Source organism: Rhinatrema bivittatum, chromosome 4 (genome assembly GCF_901001135.1).
Source record: "Rhinatrema bivittatum chromosome 4, aRhiBiv1.1, whole genome shotgun sequence".
Taxonomy (NCBI): Eukaryota; Metazoa; Chordata; class Amphibia; order Gymnophiona; family Rhinatrematidae; genus Rhinatrema; species Rhinatrema bivittatum.
Window position 1 is genome coordinate 212,662,271 of NC_042618.1, and position 20,183 is coordinate 212,682,453.

Here is a 20,183-nt window from a genome sequence, read left to right on the forward strand (position 1 = left end):
GCGGTCTCCCAAGACCCACCACCCAGGGAATTTTTCACTTGGGAGGGGGGGGGGGAGGAGGAGGGGAGAAGGTTATTTTGGGGCCACTGCAGCTCTTGAAGACAATGGCGTCCTGTGCAAAGGGGGCCCACCATTATGCTTTTTTCATAGGTTGCTGCAAGAAAAAATATTGCAAGGACCCTGCCACAATATTTTCTCATGGGAGGCGCAAAATATTACAAGAATGCCCTTCCACTCACAATAAAATATTGCAGCTTGGTAAACAGATCCCTAAGTTTGTACCTGAGGCAGTGGAGGGTGAAGTGACTTGCCTAAGATCACAAGGAGCAGCAGTGGGATTTGAACCCTGGCTTCCCAGCCCACTGCTCTAACCACTAGGCTATTCCTTCTTCTATAGCATTATTGAAGAATGCAGTGTTGTACAAATACCACAGAGACGAGCCTCTGCTCAGTACAGCTTAAATAAAAACAGATTTATATAAAAATTATCAATAAACCAATGACAAAAAAACCCATCAGCAGAGTGCATTTCTTATGCACCCCATATGCCAGCAAGTAAAAGAGATAACTATGAAAAAGGTATAAATTCCAACTTTTTAAACACTTCACTGTCTGATTTTAAAAGGCCCGTGCGTGTAAAAAAAAAAACCGGGTTACGTGTGTGGCCGAGCCCTAGGCGCGCTGCATGCATTTTACAAAGGACCCACCCACACACATATAACCGCCGCTATACGCCGAAGTGTCGGGCCCAAAGAAAGGGGCAGGCTGGGGGGGGGGGGGGGGGGGGGGGGGGACGGACGGACGACAGCACCATTAGCTGCTGTCTCAGGGAAGCGTGCGCCGGCATCAGGCCAGCACACGGCATCTACTGCTGCTCCGAAGCAGCAGTAAGGTACAAAATAAAAAAAATTCTAACAGTTAGGTAGGGGTCAGGGAGGAGAGGGGAAGAGGTAGGACGGTTAGCAAGGAGTATAGAGAAGTTCCCTCCCAGTTCGCTCCTTAATTGGAATGAACTGGGAGGGAACTGGGGAAGCCCTCCTCGCATTGCTGCTCTTTGCGTACATGTTATAAAATCGTTCCGTCCATGTGCGCGCGTGCGTGTCTTAAAATCGCCCCCTAAATTTCTCTGTTTGCTACAAGTGCAACATCTTGTCACGGTACGCTTTTACTTCACAGCAAATTTTCCAACCCAGTCTCTTCTGATATGCACAGGCCTGGAGAGCGACTTTAGGATGATAGTGTCCGATGATCTGACGGCAGCAAAATAATGTAAAAGGCAGTGGCTACAGCCAGAGGGATACTGGGCTGCTTAGAGAGAAGCATAACCAGCAGGAAAAAAAAAAGTGATAATATACTTCTACAGATCTTTGGAGAGGCCTCACCTGGAGTACTGTGTTCAGTTCTGGAGACCATATCTCAAAAAGGATAGACACAAGATGGAAGCAGTCCACAGAAATGCACCAAAATGGTGTGAATTTTACACATTATGAGATGAGACTAAAGAACCTAAATATATATACCCTACAGGAAAGGAGAAGACAGACAGGGGAGATACGATATAGATTTTTAAATACCTGAAAGGTGTTAATAATGCACAAGAATCAAACATTTTTCCAATGGAAAGCTGTAGAACTAGGGGTCACAATATGAAACTCCAAAGGGATAGGACTCAGGAACATCAAGAAATTTTCCTTCACAGAAAGGATGGTCGATACATGGAATGCCCTCCCAAAAGAGGTGGTAAAGACAAGAATGGTAATGGAATTCAAAAGGACGTGCGATAAACACAAAGGATTCCTAGAGCTAAAGGATAGAAATGAAGAAATGAGGTACTCTGTGGTACATTTCTGCATGGGGTATCCTGCACGGAGTGGCATTTACTACCCTGAATAGAAGACATGGGGGTCATTTGCATGGAGCAACAGTTATTATCCTCAGTATGTGTTGCCTTCGTTCTAGTGTTCCTGTATTCTTGTCTTGCCCTGTCTGTCTGCCCTTGTCTTGGCCTTTGCCTTGTCTCTCGCCTCCCCTTGGCTTGACTTCTTGGAGTCTGACCCTCGCTTGGACCTTGACCATCCCTGGATTGCCACCTGGACCTGATCTTTTGGCTTGGATAAGATCATGCCTGCCCTGTCCTCTGGCATCTCCTGTCTGCCCCAATCTCTGGCCTGTCCTCTGTATCTCTTTTCTGCCACCAGCCCTGACCTCGGTCAGTCTTTGGACTCTTGCCTGCCTGACTGCCCCAGGGACCCACCTAAGCCCTGCCAGCCACCAGAACTCAAGGTTCAACCTGAGGAGGAGAAGGCCGATGTAGATGAAGCTCCAGTCTGTCCCACCTCAGGGTAAGTCTGCCAGCTAGCTGTGTGGGCCTAGCTGGTCTGCCTGCTAGACTGCACCAACTACACCCCAGCACCAAGGATCCACCCATACTGAGCTAATTACAGAACCTCACTTGAACAGGTGACATGGCAAGGGTTGCTCAGACTGTGAACCCCATATAAATAAAAAAAAAAATATACATAGGAAATAATGAAATCTTTAGAAAATTACAAAACAAATAATATAGAAATAATTGTCTTGAGGCGAGGAAAGATATTTTGGCAGATGATATAGAGCATCACTAGCAGGCACTGCTGCTTTAAAAGCTGGGGAAACAAATCTAACTGTAATCCCTAACAGAATATCCACTATATACACACATTCAGATATACTCCCGAGTCAGTATATGTTATAGTCGCATACACTTACTTAAAAGGGTTCCTCTAAGCTCAAGTGTATACATGGATGAACATACTCCCAATGATCCTTGAGCTTAGCACATGATAGAGATGAACAAACATACAGCATATATTACAAATGCAAACATTCCCAAGGATCCCCTGTGTTCAATGAATGTTACACACATGCATACTCTTAAGGAATCCTCTGGGGTGCAGCATATAGATACAGTACCTGCATACCACAGACCCGTACTCCTAGTGCAGCTGAAGTGCTCTGCTCACACTTCTTCGTCTGGCGAGCAGCTTTCTCTTCTGAGGCATCATCTCCATGCTGTCTTGTCCCCATTTTCAGGTCTAGGACACAGGGAAATTTAAAATGTTGTACCACATTCTCCAGCAGCAAGAACTCTTGGAACTGTGTTAAGGAGCCATCGAAAACAGCTTGGGATGAGCAGATCACAAAAACTCTGCAGAAGGCACACACATACATATAATCTTTAAACACAAAAATGGCCACCTCTACTTGACTTCCTATGGTGCTCTGGCTGGTCCTAGCTGTCTAACAGCAATGCTTCATTCTCTCCTTTCAGGAGCTAAAAAGGGTACATGAACTCCAGCCCTATCCCAGAATTTTGAGCTGGGAACAGATTCCATCTCTCTTTAGTGGTGGTGTAAAGAACTAAAAACTTACTCCTGGGGGAATTTTGTGCAACTGTACAATGCAGCATTCGACTCCCCATGCAGAATTTTGCTTGGGGCCCAAAAGGCAGTAGTAACAGTACTGGCCCACAGAGGACTACAAAAAAAAAAAAAAAAAGAAGAAGAATGTGGTAGGAATAGCATTGGTCCACATAGGCCAAGAGGCAGCATCAGCCTATGTAAGCTAGAAGGCAGCAGCAATTGTTTTGACCCATGTGGATCTGGATAGAAGAGAGAAATCAACACCCACATGTGCCAAAACAAAGGCAGTAATAATGGTGGTGGTGGTATTTGGTCAATCCTGGACAGGCATGTGGGGAAAGCGAGCACAAGCTCACAGTGGATAGAGCCTAGAGGAAGAGAGCAAACAAGAGTTTGGACTGGGGGGAGAGCTATAGTGTGAGAAGAGGGGGCAGGGGGAGAGAGAGCTAGGAGGGTATTGCAGAGCTGTGGAGTCAGATTGGCCAGGGTGGTAGGGAAAGTGAGAGAGCCTATGGGAGTGGGGATGGGGTGGGTAAAACATTAACTTGATTTTATGAAATTCACTTTGATTTTCTACAAAAGGTGGCGTATTAATTTTATTTATTTATTAAAATGTGAGGGGAGAGTTGTGGGGGGAGGAATGTCAAGCCTGGTTTTTTTTTTTTTGTGGGGTTGCAGAACAGAGCAAGAAGTGGTCTGGACTTGTGATGGAATCTTGCACAGAATTAAAAATGTTGCATTGTTGAGCAATAATTTAAAATGCATTATAGAAAATGTATTAATCAGATACAGTAATTATATTTTAACAAATAAATAGTGTGCCAATTTTTGCAGAATTCCCTCAGGAGCAAAAACTGAGGCAGAGAGAGATCTCATTCTAATTTTGTATTTATAATGAAAGCATTTCTGTCTGGACTATGGCAGAATCTTGCATGCTGTGGAAGGATACTGTATAGCTTTCTTTCCTTAGACTCAGACCGCATCAGCTTAAGCTGTTCTTTGTGGCAGCGCAGGCTCCAGGGGTTGTGGCTGATTTTCTCCGAGCTCAGGCCACTGTTTCCATCCAGCATCTGAAAGGGAACATCTGATTGCATCTGCAATTCAAGATTGAAGCTCTTCATCTCCTGGGTGCTGACATCACAAAAACAGGACAGAGAGTCACATCTTTTAGTTTGTAGCCGCCTCAACAAGGCTTCTTTTCTTAATCTGTCTGATACAAGAGCTAGTACTCATGGCCTCTTCTCTTACTGCTTCCATCCTGCTCTCACTAAGGTGGTATCAGCCTTGAAGACATTGTGGCTTGTGAAGATAGGACCTTGCACTGGGTAACTGCTAGAATTTCTCTAAACTCAAGGGTACTTTTGTGTGCTGAGAGGCGAGTGCTTAAGCAGAAGGACAATATCTGCTGGGTGAATTTGAGTGCGCAAAAGATTATAAAATAAACTTGCCTGTTGAGGGAATTTAAGTGTTTGTTTTCCCCCAACCCTGCCCTCCACTAACCGCCACATACCCCAGATTCAAATCTTAAGATATAGACTAGTGCCCAATTATGGGGTTCAGGAACAAATTATATATAAAAGCAGTCAATTAGTAGACTCACAAAAACAAGGCACAAATACCCTGTCTAAATTTAAAGAAATGATAGGTCAATTTGAAATCATTGTCAAATGGAGTAATCAAAATTAAACCAAATACATTTAAAGAAACACAATCTTTCATAATAAGTTAAACAAAAAAAGATGCAGACAGCAGTAAGTTACAGGTTACCTGGTCTTCTGCACCAAATGTCACATATTTGAGAACCTACCTATTGGTGGGAAGTCATGCATGTGCACCGAGTGCAAAAAGAGTTCTCCAAGAGCTAGAAACAAGTCTGACCTCTGGATGCTAGAGTGGCAGACCTGGAAGAGCCGAGACACAAATATAAGTATATAGAGGAACTTTAGAAACAGAATGGGTCCACCTCTATTCTGGCAGCTCCGGTGCTGCTTTGAAGAGGCAAGGTAGCCTGGAAGGGGAGCATCACCTTGGTGTGGCAGGAAGTGGACCTGCCCTACAGGTGATGAATTATCCTTTTGCATAGATGATGTTTCTTCAGGTCTGTGTGCCTAAGTGGGAAGGGATAGGAGCAATGTTCCCGCTAAGTTGCGTGCATACACGGCCAGGCACAGCTTTTCTCGCAACCGTGCACAGCTTTCCTCCCCAGCACAGGAAGAGCAGTGGGGCTACGGTGGAGCTCATCCCACCATGGCCCAAAGCAGAGAGCAGCCATCGAGGGCCACAATGGAGCTCATCCCACTGTGGCCTAATACAGAAGATAGGTCACTGGGAGCAGCGGTGGATCTCATCCCATCACAGCTCAAAGCAGGGAAGCCACCAACGGGGACCATAGTGGAGCTTATGCCACCACGGCGTGAAGTAGAGGCCATGCATGTGTGTATATCTTTGTTCAAGATCCTGTGTGCAATGCATGTATGTATATCTGTGGGAAAGCTTGTATGCCTATGTGTGAGCATGTGTGCTTGCGTGTGTCTGTATAAGAGCCTGTGTGCATGTACGTCTATGTGAGAGCTTGTGTGCATATGAGTGTGTTCCCATGACAGCCTATATATCACACACAGACACAATGTGTATGTGAAGGAGAGAGAGCCTGTGTATATGAGGGAGAGGGAGTGTGTGTGAGAGCATGGGCACGTTTATGAGAGGGGGAGTGTGGGAGAATGAATATATTAGTGTGTGCGCGTGTGTGTCAGAACGAGAAGAAAATTTGTGCAGCCCTGCCTCTGCCAATCCATGACAATCTCAGGGTGACTGGAGAGCAGGATATTTTTTAATTCTTATTAGTTTTAATTATTTGGTGTAATTTGATGTTTCTGTTTTGAAATATTTTGTTATTTTGGGGAAATATTAGAACATGTTTAAATTATTAATGTTTTATTCAGACGTTTTGAAATGTTTAATTGAGAAATATTAGAATAAATGAATTAAGTTCTTTAAATAATTAGATGTTTGTCGGCTATTTTGACATATTTATTCTTTTTATCACTATTGCTTTAATATTATGATGTTTTATATCTCTTGATTTTATTGGTTGAGGTTTTGCAAGGAATGGTGATGTTTGGTTTTCTATCGTTGAACTGCATAATACCGTCGGGCTTGTGGTTTCCAGCATACTTTTTGTTGGCATGTTTCTATTTATACTTATGGTCTTTCTATTCTATATTTGATTAAAATCCATATTTTAAAAGGTCCAGTTCTTGTGTAACTAATTCTTGCTGTGAAAATGATGGTACCTATCACTTAATTTTATGGCATTATGGTCAGAAGTTTTCTGTTTATTAATTTAATTTGCATGCAGAAAATGGTTTTGAATGTTCTTGCAGAAAATATTTTTTCATTCACATATTTTACTGTTGTAACTGCTGTTAGTAGATTTGGTGATTTTAAGGGATGGACTTAGCTAATGTTCCCTTTAAGAATTGGGTTGCTGTGGGCATAAAATTGATTGGCTTTTTCTATCAAAGAAAAAAGTGCTCACAGAGGGGCCAAGCACACTTTATAACCCGCAGGCTGACACGGGATAAATAAGCGCTAATCTACCCCAATGCAATAGGGGGATTAGTGCCTATTTAACGTGCATCCGACGCAGAGTGAATGAGATAGCGCTCATCACATGCAAATGCAAAGATAAATGTGCGTCTCAGAAGCACATTTATCGCTCCGATATTAACGCCTGCCTGGAACAGGCGTTCATAGCTGAGCGCATTGAAAAGAAGTGCAGAAAAGCAGAAAATACTGCTTTTCTGTACTTTTTTAAAGTAAAAAAAATAAAATAAAATAACTCGGCAGATCACTAAGTTATGAAGACTGACGCCGGTAAACTCTGCATCTGTTTTCAAAATGGGCTGTCTGCCAGTAATGAAAATGGCTGCTGATAATCTCGGCGGCCGTTTTTATTACTGGCAGACAGGCAGCACACTGTTAACCTGCCATTGGACGCGCGTTTTCCCTTACCCCTTATTCAGTAAGGGGCGGAAAACGCGCGTCCAACCCGCCGAACCTAATAGTGCCCTCAACATGCAAATGCATGTTGATGGACCTATTAGGTATTCGCTCGCGATTCAGCAAGTAAAACGTGCAGCCAAGCCGCACATTTTACTTTCAGAAATTAGCACCCACCCAAAGGTAGGTGCTAATTTCTTCGGGCACCGGGAAAGTGCACAGAAAAGCAGTAAAAAACTGCTTTTCTGTGCACCCTCCGACTTAATATCATAGTGATATTAAGTCGGAGGTCCCGAAGGGTAAAAAAAAAATAAAAAAAAAAATTTGAAGTCGGCCGGCAGCTGTCGGGTCGAAAACCGGACGCTCAATTTTGCTGGCGTCCGGTTTCTGAGCCTGTGGCTGTCAGCGGGCTCGAGAACCGATGCTAGCAAAATTGAGCGTCGGCTGTCAAACCCACTGACAGTCGCCGCTCCGGGGCAAAAGGAGGAGCTAGGGACACTAGCTTCTACCGCCGGGCCTAATTTAAATACTGAATCGCACGCACAGGCGAGTGGCCTGTGCACGCGCCAGGAGAGCGGGCGTTTGCCCGCTCTCCCACGGACTTTACTGAATCGGCCTGTCAGTAAGGTAACTTCAACAACCACCTAGGCTGTCATAATGACTTCCTTAACCCAGCGGGCAATCATTTCCTGTGTTGCTGGACTTACCTCCGCCATGGAGCACGAATAGGCGATCAGACTTCCGAACGGCCTTAATCACCTAACACCGCTGTAAAGGGTTCTTGTCGATGAAGGAATGCAAGAGGCATTCATCTCTGTCCCTGTCCAAGGGAGGCAGAGAAACGGACTGGATCAAATGAAACTCCGAAACCACTTTAGGTAAAAAAGAGGGCACCGTCCGAAGTTTATTTATTTATTTATTTTATTTCTTTTATATACCGACATTCAATCGAGATATCACATCGGTTTACAGGTAACTGAGCGGATAGGGCGAGTTCTGCCCTATTTTACATTATAACATGGTAACAATTATAACAGGAATATATGGAAAAAATGACACCCGGAGTCATACGGAGAAGGCTCACAGCAGGAAAGAGCCTGCAGCTCAAGGACCCAATGATTAGATTACCAGAAAACAGGTAAGCAGCTGCAAAGAAAGAGTACGCAGTGGTAGAAAAGTCAGACCCACCAAAAACTAGAGGACCAAGTTAAGGTCCCACAGAGGCACCAGAAGCCGCAACGGGGAGTGAAAATATTCAACTCCCTACAAGAAACAGGACACATCTGGACTGGAAAATAAAGGTCCTCCAATTACTCTTCCCCTATAAGAAGCCAGGGCTGCTGTGATTTGATCTTCAAGGTGCTAAGGGCCAAACCTTTAAGGAAGTCATCCTGTAAAAATTCCAGAATCAAAGGAATATCTACCTTGGCTAAGACCCTCGTTCAGAACACCAGGTTTCCAAACTCTCTAAACTCTATCCTAGACTAGAGAAGAACATTTCTGGGCCCAAAGAAAAGTGTATTTGTATTTATTAAAATTTCTTAATCACTCATGCACAAGCCCCGAGTGATTTAATACATAATAAAATTGCAATTAGTTACAACATAAAATAACCTAACAGACTGAATACAAAACAATCAATATTCGATCTTGGGAGCTGAAATCTTCAAGTTCAAAGCATAATTTCATACAAATGCTTGGCTCATCAAAAGTAATCTTAATGCTGTTATAAAAGTTTTAGTACACTCCATTAGTCTCAAAGCACGGGTATGGTATTCCACATATCAGGCGCAGCCACCGAAAAAGCACAATCTCTTGTTGCCGATAGTCTCCCTGCTCGTATTGTAGGCACTTCAAGAAGTTCCCTGTCTTGAGATCTTAGGTTCCTAGTGGTTTGTTATATCCGTAACAGGAAATTGATCCAGGACAGAGGAAATACTGATAAGTTTGTGATTGAGGAGCAGTATCTTTAACTGAACTCTAAAGCAAACAGATAGCCATCGAAGATGATGAAGGTTTGATGTAATGTGGTCTGTACGCTTTTTACCACTGACCAGCCAAGCTGTTGAATTGAGAAGTAGCTGTAGGGGCTTTAGTGCTGAATCCGGAAGCCCAAGGTAAATCACATTGCAATAATCTAAGGTCGGCAACACTGATGCTTGAACTACTAATTTAAACTCACCTGGTTCTAGTAAATTCTTTAAACCATTAAGGACTCTGAGTTTGAAAAAAACACCTTTGATCACAGTCTTTATATGATTATTAAAAGACAACTTTGAATCAATCCAAACACCAAGACTTTTGGCATGTGGCAAAATTGGAAATTTGTGATTATCCAGCACTATGTTCGAAGGGACATTAAGACTGTTTGAACTTTGAATAACCAAGAATTCTGTTTTAGCTACATTAAATGAGAGTTTATTGTGCTTAATAGCTGTTGAACAAATACCAATTGAGCTTGCTGTGTCAGACCAGGTAGAGCTCATTGTGATAAAAAAAAAAATGGATATCATCTGCAATGATCCTGTATCCTTCACAAAGACTCACTAAGATCTTGCAAACTGGTGCCAGATAGATGTTAAATAGAAGCGATGATAAAGCCGAACCCTGAGGTATACCTGTAGAATTGGCATACCACAAAGAGCTCTGGCCTCCCACCTTAACTTGAAAAAACAATTAGAAAGAAAGGATGTGAACTATGAAAAAACTTGGCCGGAGATATTACATTCTTTCAATCGATGAAGAATAATATCATGGTCAAGAGTATCAAAAACAGATGATGTCTACCATAATGAGTACATAACTATGACCACTGTCCAGACTATGTCTAATGTCAGCAGAGACCAATAAAATCTTGAAATTGAGAGATTTCCTAAATTCAAATTGGTAGTGGTCTAAGATCTGAAGTTCTTCAATAAACTCTGACAATTGTTTAAGGACTGCTGCTTCTAATAACTTAACCATAAACTTTAGAGAGACAACATATTGAACCTATTTAATATTTATTGACAATATCCACATATATACCTACATAGACATTTAAAACTAAGCTAGTACACACATTCATACAACCAAATAAAACAGCAAATGTTCATCTGAGATGTTGAATTGAGATTAACATGTCTTGTTTTTACAATGAAGACACTTGTGAAACTAGAAACTGAATATTCAACAATACAGAGTTTAAACTTACTAAAATGTTAAGTCACAATTCTAAATGCATATCTTTAATTTCATATATTAATACAAATTATAACTGTAAATGTTTTCATTGATCATCGCAATGTATCCACATTCATGTAATTAAAATCGTATGCTCGTTAATACGATTACATGAATGTGGATACATTGCGATGATCAATGAAAACATTACAGTTATAATTTGTATTAATATATGACATTAAAGAAAGATATGCATTTAGAATTGTGACTTAACATTTTAGTAAGTTTAAACTCTGTATTGTTGAATATTCAGTTTCTAGTTTCACAAGTGTCTTCATTGTAAAAACAAGACATGTTAATCTCAATTCAACATCTCAAATGAACATTTGCTGTTTTATTTGGTTGTATGAATGTGTGAGTGTGCTAGCTTAGTTTTAAATGTCTATGTAGGTATATATGTGGATATTGTCAATAAATATTAAATAGGTTCAATATGTTGTCTCTCTAGTTTGTGGTTGAGTCTACGACAGTGATATAGAGAGTTGTATTACCCTTTGTGTTATAATACCGTGTTGGCTTCTAATAATTTAGACAGAAATGACAAGGATGAAATCTGCCTATAGTTAGAGAGGTCAGAGGAATCTAGGCCAGGTTTCTTTTTAGTAGCAGCCTAAAAGTGGAAACTACAGCAGGCGAAAAACTCTGCTTCAACAACAGAGCCCTTTCAATGGTCAAATCATAAGACAGAATCGACCTGGATCCTCTTGCAGAATAAGCCCCTGATGTAAAGGTCCGTCTGAGACTGTAGCCTCAGGGGACTGTCCTCCAGATGGAGATCAGCGTAGCACGGCTTTTAGATTAGTAAAAGGACAGTGTTGGCTTGACTTGTAAACCATCTGGACTAGAATGCCTATCAGAGGTCAGAGGGAAACCTTTGCGCAGTTGAAGATCACCAATAGGCCCCAGGAGAAGAAAGGGCTCACCTGCCAGCTCCCAGTCTCCTATGTTCAATTTTCTCCTGATGCGGAAATCAGCTCCAAGGTTGTTCTTTCTGGCTATGAGAAAGCGGATATGCTTAGAAGAAGCTGCTCTAGCCACTCGGCGAATTACTGGCACATCAACCAAACAACTTGTGCTTCCCATTTGTTGATGTTCCACTGCCGCTCTGCTGCATTCCAGTGCCCTTGCAGCACCTCCTCCCAATCCCGGAGGCTCATTTTTGTTGTTGAGTACCAACCAATCCTGCATCAGGGAAATTCCTTTCCTAAGATGACCCGCCTATAACCACCAGTCCAACTGGGATCTCACCTCTAACGGAAGGAACAGCCTCACCGCATAGTTCTTCGACTGTGGACTTCAACAGGAGATTAACAAGCGCTGAAGAGAGAATATAAGTGCCCTCTCCCAGGGAACAATTTCTAATGCAGCAGCCATCAACCCCTAGTCCTGTAGATAAGACCCATGGTCGGACAAACAGGGCTCCACAGGGAATGAACTCCTTGGAGAGCCACTGCTACCACCACCATGACCTAGGAAAAAAAGATCCCAGGCGCTGTTGCAGCTAGCCCGAAAGAGAAGGCCTGAAAATGGTAAGAATGATCCAGAACAGCAAAATGGATCACTGACTGTCCCAATGGCAGGGAATATGCATCCAGTATGGGTTGAAACGTTCCTTCTTTCTTGGGCATGACAAAATAAATGAAATAACGGGTTGTATATCACTGTGATTCGGGAATGGGAATTACCGCTTTCAGGTTCAACTTCTGTTGTAATGTCACTTCCACTTCTACCCTCTGCTGAGGTGATTTAGATAGAGAGACCATGAAGGCATCCAGAGGAATGCGAAGAAATTCTAACACATACCCACCCCAAAAAGCTTCCAGAACATATTGATACGAAATAATCTGGACCTACCTGTGGTAAAAACAGGATAGATGCCACCTATCTCCTAAACCAACAGGTGAGCCTGCCAACCTTCACTGGCAGACCGAGGGGCTCCACCTCCAGAGTCCATATTCTTTCAAGATCCTCGGAGGTGAAAGGCCTGAGATCTGTGGAAGGGATGGGACCTCTGGGAATAATCTCCCCTAAAAGGCTGAAAACACCTCAAATAATGGTATGGTTCAAGACAGAACACACCAAGGCATCCACCCTGCGGATACAAAGGGACATAAACCCACATAGATGCATCCTTCTTTAAAAGACGCCCCTGGAGCACTCCATTCCAGAAGTCAACGCCTGGAGTGCAAGCCAGAGGGGAAAGAAACAAGAAGCCATGCATAGGGTAACCAAAATAGGGACTTTCTTCTGCCTTCCCAAGAAGTCCGTCCCAGCTGCTCCGAGGATCTTCAATGCCTGAGAGACCAAACTCAGCAACTCATCTCTAACAAAGAAACAGAGTTCAATTTGGCTCCAAAGGTGGGGAAATGTTCCTGATCACCATCAACATCATCGGTATCATTTTGATTCACCTGCATTCGAGAGCTAACAGGCTGCATTGTGCTATGATGCTTGGTCAAAGAGCCAGGTGGAGGAGCACTTGGATTGTACAGACCAACCTTAGTAGGCACTGGAAATTCAGACCGGCCCTGTAGGAAGGTCTACCAACCCTGAAGAATGCTACCCAGGGTCCATTCTAGGCCCTGCCATCCTGAGAGCTAGCAGCTAGTGATGACTTGGCCCGTGGATCAACCAAAGGAGGGGATACTGTGGAGATTGCCCATCGCTGGCAAATCAGAAGGGGGTAAATCACTTTGAGCATCCAGGCAGCACTGACACAGGCTTAAAGAAAGCTGTGGCTGAATGATCTGGAAGTGGCATACAGCACAATAGATAAGCGCTTAGCCTTCCTCACCACTGGCACCATAGTTGTAAGCATGCACAACAGCGAAAGCTCGTGCCTGGAATATGCGCGCATAAAACCCGTGCCCAAAATGGGTGCCAAACTAGGTGCCCAGTAAACCAAGGCACCTAAGCAGGACACACAAACTGATACACGGGCACGCGCCAAGCAGCCCACAGCACAAAAAACACTTGCAAAGACCTCACGGCCTAGCAAGCGCCCTCCCACAGAATGGAATGAACGTTGGACTGGTGCGCCAAGCACAGAGACCGTGGGAGGAGGAAACCCTACACAACAAAAAACCTCTTGCTAAGTCTCTGTATCAATCTCTCTCTTTTTATTTATTTACTTTTTATTTACCGGAACTCAACCTTACCTGGCTGAGCACAGAGATGGTCTCTGGCTGCGAGGGGAGACGGCATGTGCTGTTACACCGCTGTGATCAGCTTCCTGAACCCACTGCCTTTCAGCTGCTCAAGTAGCTAAGTCCATGCCAGCGAAACCAGCTACCAGACCAAGGCACACATCTGAGGGACCACGGATATCACCTCAGGAATTCTCAATTGGGGGAGGGACCATTTGGTATCACCGCAGGAGAGTGGGGCAAATTATTTTTCCCTTAATTCTCCTTTAAATTTAAAATGAAGCAATATGGAGGGGGAGGGGGGATTACAGGGGTTTTTTCTATGATAACTGTATTGGCCTCACTGTTTTGTTGTATAGCATTGTTTTGTTATCTTGGTCAATAAAACTTTATATTAAAAAAATAAAATAAAATGAAGCAATCCCCAGTGGGAAGGTGCACGTCCACCATTTGCTGGAGACTGAAAATACTGGCAGGCTGATGTCACTGCAGGGATATATATACTGTGATGTCAGGTTTGCCTCATCTCCATCTGCTGGTAGAGGTGCATAACCCACTGGTTCTGGATCCACTTGTCCATATGCTAGGAAAGCTGGGGTTAATTCTGTATTTTGTAATGATGGGGGTCAATTTTTGGAAGGTTTTTCTTTATCTTCACTCCCTTGTTTCTGGTCTCTATGTTGGACTATCATAGGGCAGAATTGCTTGATTTTTCTCTTATGTAATAATTACAAATTATTTTTTTCTTGTATTTCTGACATATTGTTTAACAAGTTTAATGCTTGTATGTTATTATTCAAAATATGAAGCGTTTAAAAAAAAAAAACCAAAAAAAACCAACCCCCCCCCCCCCCACACACTCTCCCTTCTAAACTGCCATGATCACTGATCCTAAGATTTCTATCCTGAAGTGATCCACCTTCTGGAAATCGTTGATCTGCTTCAGATCCAAGATGGAGCAAAAGGACCCCAACTTCTTTGGAACCACAAAGTATACATGGAGTAGCGTCCCTGCCCTTCCTGTCTTTTAGAACTGGATTCACAGCCTTCAAAATCAAGGAGCTGCTGCAGAGTAGCTTTTACTGCCTCTCTTTTCACAGCCAAATGACAAAGAGAAACCAAAAAAGTGTCAGAAATGGGACAGGCAAATTCCAGAGTGTAAATATTTTGTATTATTTCCAGGACCCATTGATCTGTCATAATTTGATAAAACAGAGAAAGACAACCACCTAGATCTGGTACCTAAGATAGGGCCACAAGCACTCATTGTGTGCTCTAGATGACCCGAAGCCTGATACCTTGTCCTTACCTCTTTTCTTAGAACAAAAGGACTGAAACCTAGAATTCTTGTTCCTTTGTCCCAAAGAAGTACGGCTGTGCCTGAATTGTCAACAATCTCAATACCTACTGCAAAAAAGAATAACCGAAGCAGAGCCCTGGCTCTGTCCTCTGGGAGTCTCAGGACCTTAGGAGTTGCCCCATGCTTTCACCATTTTCTCCATCTGTTCCCTAAACAAAAAAGTACCGTATTTTTCGCTCCATAAGACGCACTTTTTCCCCCCCAAAAGTGGGGGGAAAATGTCTGTGCGTCTTATGGAGCGAATATAAAACAAAACAAAACAAAAAAACCCCCCAAACCCCCCCCCCCCCCAAAACCCCATCCCAACCCTTTAAAGTTAATTATCTACAACCCCTGCTCCTACCATGTGACAGGGGCCGACCAATGGCACCGGTAGCCCCTGTGACATAGTAAGGGCAAAGGCTATCGGCGCCATTTTGAATACTAGCAGCCGATGGCCCGAGTGCAGGAGATCACTCCTGCATCCCCGCTGGACCACCAGGGACTTTTGGCAAGTCTTGGGGGGGGGGGGGGGGGGGGGCAGGAGGGTGGGAGGTTGGTTGTAGTTAATTAACTTTAAAGGGTTGGGATGGGGTTTTTTGTTTTGCTTTTTTTCCCAACAAAGAGAACGATAAACGTTTTCTGATCCGGGGAATGGACAGAAATGGCCCTCCCCAGACCCGAAAATGAAATGGGGACCAAAAAAATTTTACGCCCTCCCCTAATTTGCTCCATTAGATGCACAGACGCCCAGGAACAGGGCCGGATTAGCACACCATTATTATTATTATTTTTTTTTCATTTTCCTGCTCTGAATCCTAGGTGCGTCTTATGGAGCGAAAAATACGGTAAGCCTTTAAAGAGCAGTTTTGTCAAATTAGTTTTGGAGAGAGAGTCTGCTGACCAGTTACACATTCACAGAAGATATAGAGCTGCTATCACAGATGCTACACCTATAGCTGAGATGCAAACCAAATCAAAGCCAGCGTCTGCCAAATAGGCTGCTGCCAGCTCCAACAGTGGAGCCTCCTTTTCCAACTCTTCCTGGGCAACCTGTGCCAGGTAAAGCGCAGATCTGGCCACAGTACAGCAACATGCTGCCATCTGAAGAGCTATGCTGACAGCCTCAAAGGCTTGCTTAAGGACAGATTCTATCTTTCAGTTCTGCGTGTCCGCCACAGCTGCCCCACCTTACACTTGGATGGTGGTCCTCTTAGTCACTGTGCACACCAAGGCATTTACCTTGAAAAAATGGACCAATGCAACTTGTCCAGAGAGTGGCCCTTTTTGAAATTGGCCTCTGGAACTGCCCATTCCAGATCAATGAGATCCTGCCTGGTTAAGGGGGAAAACCCCCCAAAACACCAAGGCTTTTTCAAGCTGACTATAATAGGGTCCTTCCTGGAAATGGAAGCTTCTTCCTTATCTGAAATCCGTTAAGTGTGCAAGGACTGTGAAATCAGGGATGATCCCTATGAAAGAGACACAGTATAGGGTCGTGGTCCTCTCTCTTCCAGAAGAACTCACCTTCCTCTAAATCTGTGTTACTATCTCACTGAGGAAAATATTTAAACCTCTAGAGAGTGACCAGAGTGAGGGAAATCTCCAACTAGCACCCCTTCACCACTCAGATGCCTAGTTCTTTTTTTTTACTCCAGGTGCCTGAACTGGCAGGCACAGGGAGGGAAGGCAGAGGTGGTTGCAGACAGTCTGATCATTGAGGACAGAAGAAGGGTAGACAGCGTCCCTGGGGTTGTGCCTTGTCCCCACTTCAAAATTTCTGAGATTAAGACCTGGGGAAAAGAGGAAACATCCAGCGCAGCAGCAGAAACACCAGTCCTGGGTCCAGTTGGATGCTCACCAGTATGCTCAGGAGGGGAGGAGGCTGCCCTCCATCTTGGTACCCTGTGGATGTGAAATGGCTGCTGGGGCAGTCAGGGAGGCAGGAACCAGGATCTCGGGCATGGGCTTCCTCACTGCCTCAAAATCATGTAAGATCCCCCCCTCCCCGGCCATAAAACATTCACAGCAAAGAAGTTGAACAGCCCAACAGCAGGCAGAGTACAGTGTGGTCTCTCCCCCACACTTCCCTGCTGGTGCCATCTTGCCTTCCTTGTGCTGCAATGTAGTTGCAGTACCAGGCTTCCTAAAACAAGCGCCCTCTCACTAGCAGACAGTATCAAAAATTCCCCATGCAGTCAAATCGATGTGATCCCACTGCCACAGAGAACCTTTGCTAAGCAGCATCAGTATTCCTGCCTAGTCGCTTTTTTTCTCCACTTTAATTTGCTGGCTATCATTTTTCAATAAAGGCACAGAACGCCTATGGAGAGGAAAGCTCAAAGAAAGAAATTACAAGCAGGGGGGGAAGGGATAAAGAGAGGGCAAAGTAAGGATCAAGACCCTCTGGACACCCTCTGGCCTCACCAACTCTATAGAGGGAGTGAATAAGGGCTTTTACCTCCGGAGCTCCCAAATATAACTATTACTCCTATCCCAAAGAAAAAGAACCTAGATCCCTATGATCTAAACAACTATCGCCCAATTTCAAACCTTCCTTTACTTGCTAAATTGATTGAGAAAACCGCTTTGCTTCAACTAAATGAGCATCTTGAAAACAACAACATACTTCACCCCTCTCAACATGGCTTCAGAAAGAACCGCAGCACTGAAACCCTTCTGTTAAACCTAACTAAGAAATTAATTAGAGGCTTTGATAACAATCTGAACCACTTACTAATTATGCTTGATCTATCTGCTGCCTTCGATACAGTCGATCACAATTTACTAATATCAAGCCCTGCCAACATAGGACTCACCGGAAATACCCTTGATTGGTTTACTTCATTTCTAAAAGACAGATCTTTCAAAGTCACCTTTAATAACGTCTCATCTCTAGATACAGGAGTACCACAAGGATCTGCCTTATCTGCCATCCTCTTTAATATTTATCTTCTACCACTATGTCACTTCATCTCCAACCTTGGCATCACATTCTTTCTTTATGCTGACGATATTCAAATACTTATCCCCATAACATCTACCATTGAAGACGCAATTTACCTCACAGTAAAATACCTCAATTCAATCAAAACTTTTCTCAACCAACTAAAATTATGCTTAAATATGAACAAAACCGAATGGATCTTAATAAAAAGAAACTTCTCAACTCATTCTTCTCAAATTCCCTACATTCAAATCGACAACTCCAACATTCAAATGAAAAATCCAATAAAGGATCTTGGCATCTGGATTGATTATGATCTGAGTCTTAAGAATTGTATAGCTTTAAAAACGCGAGAAGGCTTTCATAAACTCCAGATCCTCAAACATCTCAAACCATTACTGTACCCAAATGACTTCAGGACAATTCTTCAAACCCTCATTTTCTCAAGCCTAGATTATTGCAATGCTATTTTCTTAGGACTACCTAAATCCTTCCTAAAACCACTACAATTACTTCAAAATGCTGCTGCACGAGTGCTCACCGGCAAAAGGAAGTTTGATCACATCTCCCCAACCCTAAAACACCTTCATTGGCTACCAATTTCACAGAGAATTAAATACAAATCATTATCCATCATACATAATGAAATTTACAAAGACAACAATTCATCTCTGGACAACATGATTGCAATTCATAAATCTCCCCGCCCTTCAAGGTCTTCCGACAAATTACTGCTAATCATTCCTCCTCTCTCATCTGCGAAACTATCCTCTACCAGAAACAGAGCCTTCTCTATAGCTGGTCCAACAGAATGGAACTCTATCCCAGGATACCTAAGTGCCATCAAAGATTCCAAGTCATTAAAAAAAGAACTAAAAACATGGTTGTTTAGACAATCATTCACAGTCTGATATGATCAATGTATATATAAATATCAACCTTCATCTTGAACTCTAACACTCCTTTTAATAAGTTTCTTCTAAATTAAACCTTAAACTGTCTCACTCTAACATGTTATTCTCTGCTGCTGCCGAGATGTTATAACTAAGTGTATATTGTGTTATAATTTATAACCTGTTCATTGTATGAAGTTGTTTCACTGTAAACCGGGGTGAAGGCACTCTGCTATACTTCGGTATAAAAAAGAATATAAATAAAGAATATAAATAAATACTTATCTGTGGTCACTTTTTGCCAATAGAGAGGCAGGGATTCTCACTCAACTGATGGAGGGAGAAAACACATCTTTCACCTCATAGTAAGGATGTGCATTCATTTTAGACGAAATAGGAAATATCGACGATATTTCCTATTTCATTGCGGTTTGGGGGGGGGAGGAGCCCTGAAACGATAGGGAAAACCAAGAAATTTGATGTGGTTTTCTTATCGTTTTTTTTGGGGGGGGGGGGGGGAAGGGCACACAGAAACCCCACCCCAACCCTTCAAATCTAATTATTTACAATCCCCTATTCTCCCGACCCCCCCAAAACTTGCCTAAAGCCCCTGGTGGTCCAGCGGGGGTCCCGGGAACGATGTCCCCCTTTCGGGCCGTGGGCTGCCACTAATCAAAATGGCGCTGGTGGTCCTTTGCCCTTACCATGTGACGGGCTATCAGTGCCATTGGCCGGCCCCTGTCACATGGTAGGAGCAACTGACGGCCGGCACCATCTTAAAAAATAGCCCCTGTCACATGGTAAGGGCAAAGGACCAGTGGCACCATTTTGATTAGTGGCAGCAGATGGCCTGAGAGGGGGGACATGGCTCCCGGGACCCCTGCTGGACCACCAGGGACTTTAGGCAAGTTTTTTTTTGGGGGGGGGGGGGGGGGGGTCGGGAGAATGGGGGATTGTAAATAATTAGATTTGAAGGGGTGGAGCTTCTGTGTGTCCTCTCTCTCCTCCCCCCCCCAAAACGATAAGAAAACCACATGAAATTTTGTGGGTTTTCCTATCGTTTCAGGGTCCACCCGACAACAATGAAATTTCCCACAGTTCTACGAAAATGAAACCGGAAACGATTGCAGGAACAATACACATCTCTACCTCATAATGGCATTCTGTTCGGCCAAACAAGCTAAGCCCACAGCACAAAATGCTTGACAAACATTTGCTGGAGACAGAATAGTG

At 43.5% G+C, this 20,183-nt stretch overlaps 1 protein-coding gene across 3 annotated transcripts in view; it reads right to left on the minus strand.

Annotated features, from left to right (window-relative positions):
- IP6K1 (inositol hexakisphosphate kinase 1) overlaps positions 1–20,183 on the minus strand; it is a 124,127-nt gene that overhangs the window by 16,495 nt on the left and 87,449 nt on the right. For 2 of the 3 annotated variants that reach the window (XM_029599667.1, XM_029599669.1), the window contains exons 4-5: positions 4,351–4,532; positions 2,953–3,128 (exon numbers count right to left, since the gene is read on the minus strand). In XM_029599667.1, coding sequence (XP_029455527.1) covers positions 2,953–3,128; positions 4,351–4,532 — 358 coding nt within the window. The remainder of the gene's footprint in view (positions 1–2,952; positions 3,129–4,350; positions 4,533–20,183) is intronic. The other variant, XM_029599670.1, reaches the window with a different exon arrangement.